This window comes from Corvus brachyrhynchos, unplaced genomic scaffold (genome assembly GCF_000691975.1).
Source record: "Corvus brachyrhynchos isolate BGI_N302 unplaced genomic scaffold, ASM69197v1 scaffold246, whole genome shotgun sequence".
In the NCBI taxonomy this organism is placed as follows: domain Eukaryota; kingdom Metazoa; phylum Chordata; class Aves; order Passeriformes; family Corvidae; genus Corvus; species Corvus brachyrhynchos.
Window position 1 is genome coordinate 2,379,115 of NW_008238447.1, and position 16,756 is coordinate 2,395,870.

The window sequence follows — 16,756 nt, forward strand, 5'->3', positions numbered from 1 at the left end:
TGCAACTAAACGAGCCGAACATTTACTTGTGTTTTAAATTCTGTAAGAATTGGTGCCTCAGAGACCAGGAGATGTGATAGAGCAAAGTACACTCCCGTGCAGAAGTAAAGTTCAAGTGAATTTTTAAAGCTACATTCTCATCTCTGCTTCAAATCCACCATTTGAATTGAGACAATACAATCCTGTGTTTCAGCTTCCCTATCTCTACTACTGAGACTAATCATGAGGTTATGCAAAATTCCCAAAGGAGGAATGCTAAACAAACACCCAGGTTTTGTTGCAAATGAGGGTGTGGGGTCTCTGTATGGAAATTTTCTCAACACACATCACAGAACTAAGTTGGGTTTTACATGTGCTTCAGAGAGAATCCGGCAGCAGGTTAAAAAAATCATGAACTGAAAACTTCATTTAAAATGATGAGGAGCATCTGTCAATGATGCCATTAACTGAAGAATACAACATTGCTTGGCAAAAAAAACCTAATAACATTACAAAAACTATGTGTGCTTGCCTAGAGTCTACAACACAATGAAACAAGGACGTTTTGTATTTCCTTCTTGCAAGAATCACGAGGGAATATAAAAACAATCAGAGTGCTTTTAATTTCCCTTGGAGATATGGAAATTTGACTCAGTTCTGAAAAGCAAGACAGAGCAAGCAATTGAAAACCTAATTAAGAATAAATGTCAAAAACTTCCACATTTTCTTCTGAAAAATTCTATCAGTGCAAAATGGACCAAGATTTGCAAGAAGCCAAGAGAGTTATGACACCCAGCTGTGAAGAAGGAATACATAACAAAGAACATACAACAATCCAGTCATAAAGTGAACTAATCTCTCTCTGTTAACCTGTGTGACTGCTCTATTGGCATATCACACAAAAGCTGTGCTAACACTTTGATCAGAAATAATTTAACACTCATACCTACTCTAATATTAGGCATTCAAAGTTCAAAACCTCTCAAGAGTGCTCCAGAATTCCTATACTTGTAAAAACAGCTATGGCATTAAGGATGCTTCTGAAGACAACCAACCACTTATGTCAAGTCTAACAAATTCAGATAATTTAGACAACCCTCTCTAAGGTAGGTCTGATAAAAACCCATATTGACTCCAATTTCACTGAGCTAACAGCAGAGTTTTAGTGGGTTACATCCTACCAACTGTGAATACAAACTTCCTTTAATTAAATGCAGCATCACAAGTGTTTTCTAATTTTAGTTAATACAGAGAACACTTCAGATGACTTGTATTTATTTTACCACACACTGCATAAAGAGAATAACTTCACAACAAATTCTGAACCTTAAGACAATGAGTATTTTGGGATATTGAAATACTGTAGGTGCATATATAAACTAATTATGAGTTCTCAGACTCCAGATCACCTCCTCCACTTGTTATGCCTGCGATCCCTGGTCATCCTGTGGTCTCTCAGACATAACTAATTATCTGTGTGGACATAGGAAGACAGAAAAAAAAAAAAAAAGAACTGAAGGTTTCAAGTACTTTTTACCCCACAGCACAAAAAAATACAGGACATATTGCCCAGCTCCAGCTTCTGGAGAAGGAAAAGAGAAAAAGAGGATAGTGAATGAATGACCCAACTACTAATCACTTGTTGGAAGGTGTAGAAGGTAACAAAGCAAGCAAACTTCGAGTCACACCTGGTACTTAGAGTCACATCTGATGCATTCTAAGGCACAGTCCCAGCAACTCAGATGCCTCCAAAATCAGCACCTATGGGAAGAACCCTGCACAAATCCAGTACTGGGAAAGAAGCCAAGAAGTCCAGCCAGTGATATTCACTGTTTTCCAAAACTGAAAAAACAAACACCAGCAGGGTTTTGAACTCTGGGTAACAGACCAGTCAGCATCTGGGGCTGCACATTTCATCACCCTGCAAGTATCTTTTTTCTCTGCTTAGCTGGTAGAAAAACACAGGATTTATGTGAGGCTTCTTCCCCAGCTTCAGAACTAGCAGAAAAGGAATTAATTAACATTAAATTTATTGCATGTATATTTGAAAAACATAGGTTGAGAACCTTGCTAATAAGGAAATTTTTTCCATGTCAACTCAGAGAGTACAAATCTGTATCTTTGTTACTTTCAACTTCAGTTTAAAAATATGTTGCCAGTCTTCAAGGCTTACATTATCTTCCAAACCACAGAACAACATGATGCTACTTTCTGGATTTTATAGGCAATTTCGGTGCCTTCCAGTGCTGCAGTCGTCCATGAGCTGGGTGGGTTTGTGCCTCAGCATTTCCCCTTGGACCAGGAGGTTACTCTTGAAGCAAATCTCCCAATCATTCCCTCTTAGTGTGCTTTGGTTTGCATAATAAAGCAAACTGGATTTCATTTAGGCGAGGCTAAAATAGAAGATGCACAAGGAGCACTACTGGACAGTCTGAATATAAACCACAAAAACACAGTAGGGATGTTCAGCTCTGAGCTGTACTGCCCTTCACACTGCTCCTGCTCACCGTGCTGTTTGCTAATGAACCCCATGACTATTGATCCAAAATCTCCTGGAATCTGAGCAGACCTGTATGGCTACACCTAGAGCAGCCATTCAAAGCTGGACTGGCTTGAAATACCTATAAACAAACTGATTAATATTAATGAGCACTGGGAAACATCCCAGCTGTAGTGGAGTCACCAGGAATTCCTCAGCAGCTGTCCTGGGCTAACACTGCACACCACTTCCTGGGAGAAAATTGTTCACCTTATTCTGCTGATAATCAGGACAGCAGTGAAGAGCAGCAAATCTGAAATGTGGAGGGTGACTGGTAATATGACTGACTTTACACATTAAAAAGCAATTCAGGACACATAATCCTGTTTGTCTAGGTAGTGATTTTAACAGCAGGAAGAAAGATAAGATAAAAAAAAAAGACAACTACTAAAACAATTTCTTCATTCTACATATATACTTCTGTAGCAGTCTGAAGCCTGCCTAGACCTTTTTCACAGCCAGGGGTCTGTGCTAGTGGCTCCATGTTTGGAAATATGCTTCAAGCTAACAGGAAACAAGCAGCACTTAACAGAGCTGCAGTGTGTTATTTGGCCCCCCCTCATGTATACAGTGGGAAAGCAAGACTGGAATTAAGACTTTTACTGGGCAGCAACTGATTTTTGCCTCACCTCATATTAGCCCCAGTATTAGACTCCAGAGAGTCTTTCTGACACAAAATAGAAACTTCTCCAAGTTCCCTATCTATCTGGGATCAATTAATGTTAATGGCAGGAAGAACCTTCTTCTGTACCCCTCAACTGTCTGAAACTTTAGCTGTACCCCAAACTTTTTTTCCATTCCTCATTACATGCCAGTATCAGGTGTGTTCATGAGTTATCTCTGAGAACAAAAACCACCTAAAAAAATTGGTTTGGCAACCACACAAAGCATCTTCTCCTCTGTAATTAATTCTCTGTAACTTCCCTCACCAACATTTTTTTCCTGTTTTATTGTGCTGTAATATACCAGGCCTCTACATATTATATTCAAAAGCTAGTAAGACAGCCAAGAATTTCAGGCTCTACTGTTTGAAGACATGTTTGAGTAAAAACACAGAAGAAAATCAGTTTTGTATCCAGGTACAACCCATGGGCCATTTCTATATAGGCATCTTTAGAAATGATTCAACTCCTTAGCCTTGAATAGCTGCCAGAAAAGGCAGACTGATATTAGCTGTGGTTATACTTTGCCAGCATTCACCTCCCAAAATCAACACTTTTTAAATGGTGTTGCACTAATTCAGACAAATTCACACCTGAAAACTGATGGGCAGTAATTACACATACAGCCACAATAATCACATTAATATTTTAAGTGCATTTAAATAACTAGAACAGGAGGAATGAAAAGTAGAACAACAGCCTGTTTTTTCAAAATATTATTTTCACAGGGAACTAAAGTGTCATTAATCAATGAAAGTAAAAGTAATCACTAAGTGGGCCACAGAAATCTCAATTTCATTCTAGAAGACTATGGAACAAACACTAGGCTAAAGGGCATTTTCAACTACTCTTTTGAAAGAGAAGTGTGAAAAATGTAAGACACATGCTCCTAAATTGTAATTAATTTTGCATATTTAACCTGAGATTGCTTCCTAGAAAATGAATTTCAAGAGAACTAGCTTTCTAATTACTGCATTCTACATCACTATTACGACTCTATCAAGAAATTACCTTGGGTTTTTTGCTTGCTTAGTTGTTTTAGGGCTTAGCCAGTTTTGAGTTTATTTTTTGCTGTTGTTTGGCAGTTTTCTAGTTTGTTGTACTTGAAACTGGTTTTCCTGCATGGACTTACACATGATCATATGAAAGTTGAGATGGATTTTGTTACTGTTTATAATACATCTGTGACTCTCTATTTTTCCCCCCAGCAACATTAATAGATTAAGACATTTTTCTCATTAAATAACAGTTTTCTAATGTAGGTCAAGGATCCTGCCTGTCTCGTGAGGTATGTAAAACAAAAAAAGTCTCCAAAATGCACTTAAAGGAACCCTGCAATGTTTCTTACCACATGGTAAGTCAATTATTTCAATCCAAGTTTCTGACATTACGGAATTTCCTCAGTTAGAACACATTCTAAAGTTTATTTTTCCCTTGCAGGCTGGATTAATCTGCTGAAAAAGCACTTCTCAGGGTTAAAATTTTCAATGACTAGCTAAAGTATAGGGTTTTTTCCCCCTTGTTTAGCTCTTAACTACTGGGTAGAAGAGATGACAGCTCTTGTCTGTCGTCACTGATCAAAGCTGCTATCTTGGTCTCTTAGGAAACTTAAGACAATTCTTGATTTTGTAGCAAGTGCACTTATCTCTCAGGAAAGTTGAAAATAAAACAAAAAAAAAACCCAAACAGACAATAGGCTCATCAGCTTCATCCGATAAACTTAAAAGTTGATAAGAACATCTGGGCATTTACCTTCACCTCCTGAGAAACTGGGTGAATGGAGAAGCAAAACACAAATTAAGGTGACCCTAGGATTCTCCTGAACATTTACCAGGAATTTTCCTAGGAAGGCAGGACTTCTACTTCTGGTCCAATGGCAGGAAATCATTCCCCTGCTGTTTAGCACAGGGTCACCTCCCACCTCTCTCACAACTCCTTCTTACTCACAATTCCAACTCTCTCTGTTTTACCTGGAGACATCCAGGCAATTGATTGTGATGGAGCAATTTCTGTAACAATGCTGGCCCAGATGCCTCATCAGTCACTCAAGGTTTTTGCTGTTCACACCGATCAGAAAGGTCAGGTTCTGTAGACAATTTAAGTACGTGCAAGTCATAAAATCTGAGATACCTGATAGAAATTACAACTACAGTGACAATTTGTTTCAGACACTTCAGTTTCCAAATTAAACGTGGAAGCAGTCAAGTGCCCTGAAAAATATATAAGCTTTGCTTCTTTCTTTCAGTGGAATACTAACACATAGCACTGTCTACTACCTTCTGGAATAACTGAATTATTTCAGTTCTAATTTATTGGACATAAAGACTTACTCTGCCCACAGGGCTCATTGGATGAGCAGCATAATCTGATGTCAGATTATAGTTAGTTGCTTCACATATCATGCTTACTGGTCGCTCCTTCTTTTCTTCAGATGACATTGCTGCAGCAGTCCTGAAAATAGAATATGTAATAGCACTAGAACATGCTGTGTGTGCAGACTGCTAATAAAAAGCACCCCTAGATGTAGCCTTGTACAGCCTGTGTCCTACTTTTCCAATTTGAAAGCAATTCAAACTTCACTGCAGAGTTACCTGCATTGTGTTCTAAACTCAAATCTATTATAGATGAATTTTAAGATGTTGTTTAAAAATAGAATTTCTCTATTAGTGCAAGGTGTTGGTGGGAGGGAAAAAGACAGGTATGAGCGTGAGATGGAAATGGGAAGAAATGCTTTCCAGAGATCCCATCTGGCTTTGCCCCACTTTGGTGAGAACAGGCACATTTGTGAAATTTGGCCAGTTCTGATGGTTTTCACTCGAGCCACCGTGTAACGTGTTGCAGCAATGGTGGTGAGTAGGACACCCAGAACCCAGACACCAACAAAGTCTTGAGGTCAGGTATGCACTCCGTGCAGAGCTTCTTGCATTGCTGTGTATTCTACAAACTAATGCAAAGACAGCAAATCCAAGTTATTATCCAATGATTCAGGAAGTGTCCCAACTGGCCAAGGAAATAACCAGCTGAGGAGAAACTATGAGGCAAAACATTATAGATTAACAGCTTGTGATTGTCCCTAAGTGATTATAAAATGTATCCCTTTCTGGAAGTTTATTTGCTTGTTATATAATATCTAGGTCATTTACTAAAATTACAGAAAAACTAAAGTGACAAGTGGAAATTCATAAAGTGCATAAATATGATGCATTTCTATCATAGAACTAATTTGGGCTATGTTTATATCTTAAAAGTTAGCATAAAATATTTATCATTACTTTCAAGTAATTTAAACAAGTAAAACTATCTACATGTTGATCTGACTTGGAAAAAATATTGCCACTAGTAATCACTGAATCTTACTTCACTATTAATGGCCTTTAAAACCTGTGTTTTATAGAGTCAAACAGAAGTCACTTACTGCTCATTCACAACAAAAATACAGTTGTCCTGCGAAGGCTGTCCTGTTACTGGATGTTTGCAGGTTACTTTTCGTTCATTATGACTGTGAAAAAGAGATAAAAGTATTAGGAAATAATGTTTTGTTTTTCCAGCTCGATGTAAATCCAGTACATCAAATGTATCAGTACAGTGAAAACAATTAAGAATATTTCATTATGGCACACAACAACATACGTGTAAACACTCACAAATGCATATATATATATATATATATACACATATATATACTAAGAAAAAGGATGAGAACTAGTATTGAAAAATCTTCATTAACACACTGAAAAGAGACAGAAAACACTGGTACTGGGTTGGTAACCACTTTGAATTTTAAAAACTACAGAAGTAAAAGTGTTTTTAGTCCATATATGAACATAGATAATTCACTTCAGCTATGACTTTATGTATTCATAAACAGGATTTCAGCTGGACAGGGACAAGTTAAACATGAGACACATACAACTGCTCTGTAAGGATAAAGTAACACCACTGTAAAAGCAGTTGTCTTCATCCTCAGCACATGAAGATACTAGTTTAAGATTTCCAATATTACAGAGAAATACTCAGTGACTGGAATAAGAGTGAGGGGGTTGCAATCACAGTTCTACTTTTGCAGGTGGCTTTTTAATTCAGGGTGCTGCTCTGAAGTACCCTGCAGTGGCAGGGAGGCTGAGCTTCACCCTCAGCGGCCTAAAAATGCTCACTTGGCATTATCTCATTCCCCTGAACTGCAGATCCTGATAGATCACAGTGGCTCCCACAGCTTGGCAGAAATTGCCCAAATTCAACAACTATCAGCTGCTGCTGTGCAAGAAAGAAATGTTTGGATTTGAGTCCTCCAGCCTCTGAAGGGAAGGAAGAGAAAGGGAGGGCTGGTTCTGGGCTCTTCAGTTCAAGAAAGACAAGGAGCTACTGAAGAGGCGCAGGGCTATGGAGATGATGAGGGGACTGGAGCATCTCTCCTGTGAGGAAGGACTGAGGAAGCTTTGGTCAGCCTGGAGAAAGATGATCTTATCAATGCATCCACCTATCTGAAGGGTGATTGACAAGAACAGAGGGCCAGGCTCTCTTTAGTGGTGCCCAGCGACAGGACGAGGGGCACAAACTGAAGCACAGCCAGTTCCACCTAAATATGAGGAAAAAGTACTGTGAGAGTGACTGAGCACTGGAACAGGCTGCCCAGAGAGGCTGTGGAGTCTCCTCTAGAGAGATTCAAAACCTGGCTGGACAAAACCCTGTGCACTCTGCTGTAGGTGAGCCTGCTTTAGCAGAGGCTTTGGACTAGATGATCTCCAGATCACAGGCACTTTATCCTTAACACCGACTGCCTACTCACTTAACCATCTGATCTTTCAAAACTATGAAGCACAGCTCATCTCACGAACGTCACGCCTTCCACCCTTCTTGCTTTGTAAAAACAACCTCAATTTAACAAGCCTATCTTAATATTCTCCACTTTTAAAATAAAATTCTTTGAATCATAACAATTTGCAATTTTAGAGCGTTATTGATTAAAAGCTGCCTCCAAACAAAAGCCGAATAAAAAATCCACATTACTTTCATGGTGAATGAATGGATAAGCCTTCATAAACCTAGAGTGCAAGACTAGAAAGGTAACCCAATTCTTTGCACTTCCTCTACTGGGATTTTAAAAACCTACTGATGCCTAAATGGAGAGACTGTGTTACAGCTTACTGAACGAGCTAGCCATTTCCATTACTTTATCTTTGTACTAAATTCAGCAGATAGTTCTAAGTTTAGCTCCTGAAGAAGCTGTTGTTTTAGAAATGTATCAATTACAATGAGGAGACAGGAAAGAGACACTCCGAGGACAGTCTGTGCCATTTCTAATTGCCGTGGTCATACAATGCCTCTCAAGGAAAGTGGCCCAGATTAAAGAGAATTCAGATTCAAAACATTCCTGAGGAAGCATCCAGGTTTATTTGGTTGGGTGTTTTTTCTTTTGTGATCCCTCTTTTTCTTCCCTTCCAGAAACTTTCTTTTTTTTTCCCCTCTGACGTTTCAGAAACTCTCACACCAAAGTGAAAAAAACAAACAAAACCTACGGAGATGAGCTGGCCAAAAAAGCTTTGCCAAAACATTGCTTTCTTGTTTGCATTAAACCTTGACAGGTCACAGTCAGCTGACATCCATAAATGTAGAAATAAGTGGATCAGGACTTCTGCTCAGGGACCATCAATACTCAGGCCCACCCAAGAGGAGGCACATCCCATGTTTTGTGTGAGTGCACCTCACTGATGATACAGGAAGAGGCCAATATTGAAAGACTGCAGTGGGGAAGCCATGCAAAACCAGGAGAGAAATAAGGGAGAGGGCAGAAAAGTGAGAGAGGAGAGCAAAGACAGCAATATTCAAGAATATTTTGCTTCAGGTTTGAGTCATGTATCAAGTTAGCATTGCAAAACCACCAAAAAATCCTTGAGGAAAACACGGTTTTCCTCACTGCTCACACAGATGTTGAGATGTACAGGAGGTAGTTGGGATTACATAAAAAAGGCAGAAAACATATCACAGACATGAACCATGTTCCTGTGGATTATACAGTACTTTCCTTCTAGATCTGCATAATCACTTCCTTCTAAAAGGGCAAGGCAAAGGAAAAAACAGGCTTTTCTTTGCCTTCATCTTAGACACAAGTGACATCTCACAAGTGAACACTGGAAATTCAGCTTGTGCAACTAAGAGTGATGACTGTAAATATGTCTAACAGGATGAATAGATTTTAAATACTTCCATTTGAAAACTTTTTCATTACTCATCTAATTACTGCATTTTTGGCAGTAATTTAGCTGGTATTTTGACAAGACTCCTCTAAATACTTGCACAAGGTGTAGCGAAGCTTGATAATTATTGTCATAACCCTCCCACATAACAGTAGCTTAAGGCATTTGTTTTAAACTCCATCTTGCAGAGCACAGAGTTTTATTCAACTCTATTCAAGCTACAATTTGATATTCACAGTCTTCAACATCCAGTTTAGACAGTTGTTCAGCTATCCATAAATTTCTGGGTACACACACATACACTTGGAATTTCAATTATTATACTATTACCTATACATCATCAATAAATCTCAGGGGAAATAAAGCAAAAAACTGAGAGTTTTTTTTAATGAGAACTCTAATTTCAACTTTATACCAAGTCCAATGTGTAATTCAAAGTTTCAACTCTGCATATTTATGTGTCTGTACTTTTATTATGTGGAAAGAGAGTGATTCACTTTGATACAGCCAGATAGAAGCCAGTGTGTTCCTTTTACTTATGCAGAGATACAGCCTCCTCCTTCCAGTTTTTCCTGTGTTTTGAGAACACAGGATAACCATACACAAAGTCTTCTGCACTTTTTCTGAAGGCCATGACTGATCCTTACTATTTTAGGATCCATATTAATGGCGTAAGAGAGACAAAGACAGGAAAAAATTCCCTGTGTATTTCATTACTACTCATGAGCATATTCTCCAGACTTGGTAAGTGCCACAAACTATTCCTCATTAATAATTGCTACTGGAATGTGCTGGGCTTCAGAAATGACACTAAGATGACATGAGATGAGCATTTCAATGCAAAATAAAGGATAGTTCTTGGCATGGATGAAGATAATATTCTATGCTTGATTCCAGCAGTGGTTTGATACCTGCCATAAATGAATCAAAACCAAACTAAACCAAACCAACAATAAATAAGAAAACACACAGCCCTAACCACACCAAAATAGCCTCCCAGGGGTGGAAGGTCCATTTTTAGCTATCTCAGTGCAAGACAACTGATACCAACCTAATAGCACCAAGCCGACCCCTTTTCTTTTCTACAGAATTTTCAAACTTCTCCTTTACAATTCTTTCCTCTGAAAACTGCAAGCTTTAGCATCATTAATAAGGTATTTTAGTTCTGGCACATGGACAAGCCCTGAGAGCAAAAGGATTTATCCTGTTCAGTTAGAAGTTGACAGTAACCTTGAATTTGACTCATGTTATTTGCCTTCTTATCTACTCTCTTTCTCCTTTCCATCCTTTGAGACTCTTAATCTCTTTAGGAGACAGGATTATTTTACTTGTTTTCTAGACATACTCAGAAAAACCTTGTTGTGTAGTTTTAATCTACTCACTAAATGTACAGTCAACAGCAATCTTATTGTTGGCTTAATGTGATCCAAGGACTACTGAAAAAAGAAAAGCACTCAAATATATCATTCAGAGATATTATTCTATTTGCAAGCAGCAACTGAGCACATCATTCCAGGTGCAGAGCTTGCCAAAAGAAGTCCTACACAAGCAGGTTTCTTTGTTTTCACGCTATCTTGCGTTTACAGGACTGCTGACCCAAAATGCTGTGTACCAATGTTTTGTTCTAGCACATGTTACAGAAGCCAGCCAAATCGAAATTCTGATCAGTTTTGCTATTTTGAAATTGCTATCATCTTTGTCAGTATATTGGATAGGAAATTAACTCAGATAACTGCAGTTGGAACGGAGAAAAGAGAGATATGTAATCCAGTTGTCCAGGATGATGCACACAGTTGAAATGAAGGGTTAGACAATTTTTGCTCTGGAACAGAGCAGTTCACTCAAAAGTGGCAACAAAGATCAAAGTACCAGAGTGGAAACAGTTGGTTTGGGGTCTCTCCATTGAATGATTTGGTTGAGCTCCCAGTCCTCTTAAAAAAATAAAGGGGAAAAAAAAAAAAAAAGAGCTGGGCCAGAACTCCCAAAGATGCATCTGGTTTCCTCCCACTAAAATTAAAACTAGATGCCACTTCAAAGCTTCTCTCATGCCCTTTCTTTGTAGCCTTTATTTATGTGTTCCTCAGTGCTAAGGCCTTCTCATTTGCTTATTCTCAATGTGGCCATCAAAGCAAAGGTTGAATACAAACAAAATCACAAACCAGGACACAACTTTGAAGAGGCCTCCACATCTTTAATTTAGAAACACTGTTCCTTTTGACAAATGAACACTGAAGAACACATTTCAGAAGAATACTACACCAAATATCTGCTTCCTAGCACTTACTCTATGTCTTATCTAAGATTTACAGACTGACAATCTAACCTCTATTATGGATACACACAAGTATACTATATATCACAAATACACTCAGAGATATTTCTTCTGGGAAGAAGTTTTATGCATTTGTCATGACAAAATACTTTAAAAGATGGCAAATAAGGTAAGGAGACCAAGATTACCAGAGCAATAAATTCATTCTCTCTGCATTAATGCTGAATTTTTGCACTGATATTTAAAGGTGAGGTGGAAACACAAATGTAAGACAAGCCTAGGCCAGTTTTGTTTGGCTTCTGTGAAGCCCTTCATTCTTTACCTGGGAGGGGGGTGGGGGGGTGAATCACCTCAGCCATTTCTACCTTGTGTGCTTGCTTTCTAGGATAAGAATCTCTAATTTCTAATGGAAATAGATGCAGTAGCTTACAGTAACCTAACAAAGAGTTGTCTGAACTCGGAAAAAATTTAAGTAAATGTAGTCCCTACACAACTGTAGCAAGGATGTGGTCTGTGGCTATACTGACACTTCTATTTTACTAAATCTGTAATGTCTCATTTTACAGTAAACAGCAAATGCAAGCACTTTTTTGCCAGTGCTACCATACCCTAGAATTATGAGCCTTTTTTCAATTATGATTTTTAAACAACAAGTTTGGAAATGGGGCTGCATGACTCCACAGGGAAACATCTGAGTATGGTAACAACATCAGGGAGTCCCAGCAAAAGGGGGGGGGGGGGGGAGGAAAAGAGACAGCCAGTCCCAAAGTGTTGACAGACCTGTAACGCATCCCACACACTGCTAAGAACAAAGCGCAGAATAACCCTTGGTGTGTGCACACGCTTGGGAAGGTGCAGACAAAATTCCACTCATTTTCTTGGCAGACAATGTAGCACCTCAACTGTAGTTACTGCTGCCACCATTTTCCTGGGCTACTCCAAGTTTATTTTTTCAGGCAACCTGCCAGTTCTGTAGACTTTTCCTCTTGAGCCCTTCCCAGTTACAGTTATAGCAGCTTTGGTATCCCTGCTGCTGCCGTAGTGAAAAGCATCTGGACATTTCTACACAACTGACTGTACTCCAGCTTTTCATTTATTACTGATTTTATTTTCCAAAAGATTAAGCACTGCTGCCCCAAAATTATAAACCTTCTTCTCAATGGGACCTTCTAAACCCACATTCATATTCCAGTGAAAATCTTCATACGAAAACAGCTTTTTCTCACTTGAGCAGATATGATTAACATGCTCTCATGACACATTTCCAACGTAAAACTAAATTTATGTAAGCAAGAACAAATATTAAAAAAACTCTTTCAAAATGCTGGGATGAAATAGTTGCCAAAATAGCATGTACTCTGTTAGAGATTGAGAAGGTTTTAATAAAAGACTCTTCTTCCTAATCAAACACTCCATTGTCAGAAAAAGTTACTGTTTTCAGGCTTCCCAGAACTTTGTAGGAGGTATCTTTCATTCTGCAGGTAACATATCTGGGAATTTGTAAAATACTGAGACTCAGTAAGGGCCACAAAGCCATTGTTGTAATTTGTGAGATGTACCTGCCACATGTCATCAATTTATGTAACATTTCACTACATTTTAAGCCCTGGGCACAGGATCTATCAGTACCTTGATAATAGCACTGCAGATGAAGAAAATTTTCAATTCTGTAAGTATTAATCTGTGCTAAAAATGACTAACACAGTTTGCTATCTGAGGTAAGTTTAGGAGAATAGTGAGGTACGTGTTAGAAGGCAGAACTGTCTCTAAGCCTCACACTTGAAATCCAAGGATCCTTCAATGGTTAACTACCTGTAGAACTTACAAGAACTAGAGTAACATAACAATTCTGAAACCCCACAATGTGTTTTCTGAAGAGAAACACAATTTGGAGCAGCATGGCTATGCAGGTGGTTTGTGGACCAGAAGCACCACTGGATTCTCCAGTTTGGCTACTACTTGTCTGTTGTGGATGACAGGCCACTCATTATCATCTTTGAGAGGTCATAGAGAGGTGCCACCCTCCTCTGCTCAGCCCTGGTGAGGCCATGCCTGGAGTGCTGTGTCCAGTTCTGGGCTCCTTAGGACAAAAGAGACATGGAGCTCCTGGAGTGGATCCACAGAGGGCTACGGAGATGGTGAGGGGACTGGAGCATCCCTCTTAGGAGGAAAGGCTGAGGGAGCTGGGGCTGTTCAGCCCTGAGAAGAGACAGCTGAGAGGGGACGTCATCCCTGTCTGTGCCTGTCTGCAGGGAGGGCTCAGAGCATGGACCGTGGGGCCCAATAATGCTGGGACAAGAGGAACAGGCAGGAACTGATGCCCAGGAAGTTCCACCTAAACATGAGGCAGAACTTCTTCCCTGTGCAGTGACCCAGCACTGAACAGATTGTCCAGAGAGGCCATCTCCCTCACTGGAGATATTCCAGAACCATCTGGACACAATCCTGTGCCATGTGCTCTGGGATGACCTTGCCTGAGCAGGGAGGTAGGACCAGATGAGCCACTGCGGTGCCTTCCAACGTGACCCAGTCTGGCATTCTGTGAAGACTGACCGCAGATGTCTGATCAGCTAATGTTTTCCAAAAGCTCACTTCCCTGATGCAAGAGGGACACTGCAGCCTCTCCTGAAGAGGTAGAGAGGGTAGAAATAGTTAAAACTAACTTGTAGAGTGGGAAACAAAAAGCCACATTCAATTAAAACAAAAAACCTCCCAAAAAACCCAAACAAACAAAAAACAAAACCAACCAACCAAAAAAAAAAACCACCAAAAAAACCAAACAAACCCAAACAAAAAAAAACAAACCACAAAAAACCTCAACTCCCCCCCCCCCACACAAAAAAAAAAAAACACAAAGCCGATACGTTCCAATACAAAGAAAAAGCTGTCTTTGCTGCTGGATTAGACCACTTAGATTAGCACACTAATAAACTGGGGCATTTCATTAATATGAGTAAATTAGAAACCACTAATTAGTATTTTCTTACTCATACAATATTAGAGATTTTCAGAACAAGAAATAAACCTGACTTGAATTTACAAGGGACAAATGAACATTGATTGCATGAGCACAACTGTACAACACTACCAGCAGAAATTCATCACACCAAGTAAGTTAGATATAATTCAGTTGTCTTAGTCACCCCCTCAACAACTACAAGCATCAAATTCAGTAAAAACTTTTAGAAAATGATTTTATAGCTACATACCAACTGTTACTGTTTTCAAAGCTCACTAGATAGAAAATTATCTCTACCACATACCACTAAGCTCAGTTATGCAAGCCTTGGCCTTCCTTATTTATTAGAAGCCTAAGTGAAATGTGCTCTTGAGCAAGCATTAGAAAGAGAAGTAGAAATTCAAAAGGCAATTCTGACTCATGCCTCCATTTCACTGTATGAAATTTAGAGATATTTTACCAGAGAAAGCTACTTTAATAGCAATTCCTCTTAGCAATTTTAACTCATTTTTCAATAATTATATTTTGAAAAAAAAAAAGCTAAAGATACTTATAAGAAAAGTGAATGTAGACAATTTAAGCCGTTTAATACCTATAGATGCGTATATATGCATATTAAAATATGTTAATGTGAGGCCTAGGCAAAAAGGCCAGTCTTGCTGTCAAAAGTACTCCCAGCTGAGGTCTGATTTGGGTCGGACTTCTCTGCAAGCTCGCTTGGTACCAGGAACTCAAGATGCCTCCAGTTAGTGTACCCTGTGAAACGCTGCTCTGCCATGTCTCCATTTCCACTGGGCTTGAGGAACCTGCACCACTGTCACTCTTCTACTCCTCTCCAGCACTGACAACCTCGACTGTCCTGTCACTCAACCCAGCCCCTTCTCCACTCAAGGTTCAAAAGGGAGCTCAGTGGATTTGGCAATCAGAGGACACAGGAAAAACCAAGGTAAGCTTTCATTTGGAAACAGTTGTGCATTTGTTCAACAAACTCCTCCTCTAGAACTGCAAAAAAGTAAAGCTCCTGAATTTATTGAGGTACAAATCCAATGGATATATAAAAACCGAAAAATATGTATAATTTCAGTGAATTACTACCTCAAATAAAGCAGCAGAATTTCAACAGGCATTTGGTAAAACCACAGTGTTGCTCTACAAATCTCGCTAAGCACATTGGGATCAAGAAGACCAATATTCATTAACAGAAGTAGTTAAATACCTTATTTATCTTAAGTTTTCTACCTTTGGTGACATTTCTATCTTTCTCTTAACTCATCTACTATTACTTATCATTATTCATGTTTCTTTGCTTTTTGGGTTTTTTTGTGTGAATGGTGGGTTGCTTTGGGTTATTTTTGCGTTTGGTGTTTTCTTAAGATTGTGTAAATCACATCAAATCCCTTAAACATCTTAGACAAGGTTATACAGAAATGTAACAACATTACACTGTCTCCAGACAGCTCCACAACTTTCATTTCTTGATCAGTTCAAATATGTGGGAATGGGCATCGTCACCACACAGTCACACCTCTGGTAAACAGCCATATTTATTAAATAATAACATATTTCTATTAGCAACTCAGTAGAAGTTTTAAAAGAAAACCATGCTTATCAAGCACTTACATCAGAATATATTGGGTCATAACTAGACCCTTCCTAAGTCTGCTGAGCAAGAAAAATGGTCTGGCAAACTTCTGGTAAGTCATTGTCATCTGGGAAATGATTAGAAATCTTTCTTTTAGCAATCTGACAGAAGAAAGCAGCTGAAATGTTGGTGCACCCCCTTGTATATCAGTTGTAACTGTGGTACGCATTCAGACACAGCCCGTATTTCAAGCTGTCTCTCCCAACAGATCCTATTTTTCAAGAAATAAGCACCGAGACAGAAATTTATAAAAAATAATTATTTTATAAATGAACAGTCATGACTAAAGCTTTAATCACTGGCCTTCTTAAAGCCATTGTGAGGATTTAATTGAATAATCTTGGTGGTCCACTGACAGAGCATATGCAAATATGTGCAGCAGACCCCAGAGGATAATTAATTGAAGCTTACACCATGTGTGGGCCTGCATTCATCTCAGACAAAAGAGTACAAACTCTATTAAAAATATTCATTGCCTGTGACGTAAAGTTCGAGCACAGAGACGCACG

General features: G+C 39.0%; 1 protein-coding gene across 16 annotated transcripts in view; it reads right to left on the bottom strand.

Annotated features, from left to right (window-relative positions):
- The window catches only part of PLEKHA5 (pleckstrin homology domain containing A5), a 163,212-nt gene that overhangs the window by 63,105 nt on the left and 83,351 nt on the right, over positions 1 to 16,756 (bottom strand). For all 16 annotated transcript variants that reach the window (XM_017736677.1, XM_017736672.1, XM_017736676.1 and 13 more), the window contains 2 exons: positions 6,596 to 6,679; positions 5,511 to 5,631 (listed from right to left, as the gene is read on the bottom strand). In XM_017736677.1, coding sequence (XP_017592166.1) covers positions 5,511 to 5,618 — 108 coding nt within the window. In that variant the 5' untranslated portion in view covers positions 5,619 to 5,631; positions 6,596 to 6,679. The remainder of the gene's footprint in view (positions 1 to 5,510; positions 5,632 to 6,595; positions 6,680 to 16,756) is intronic.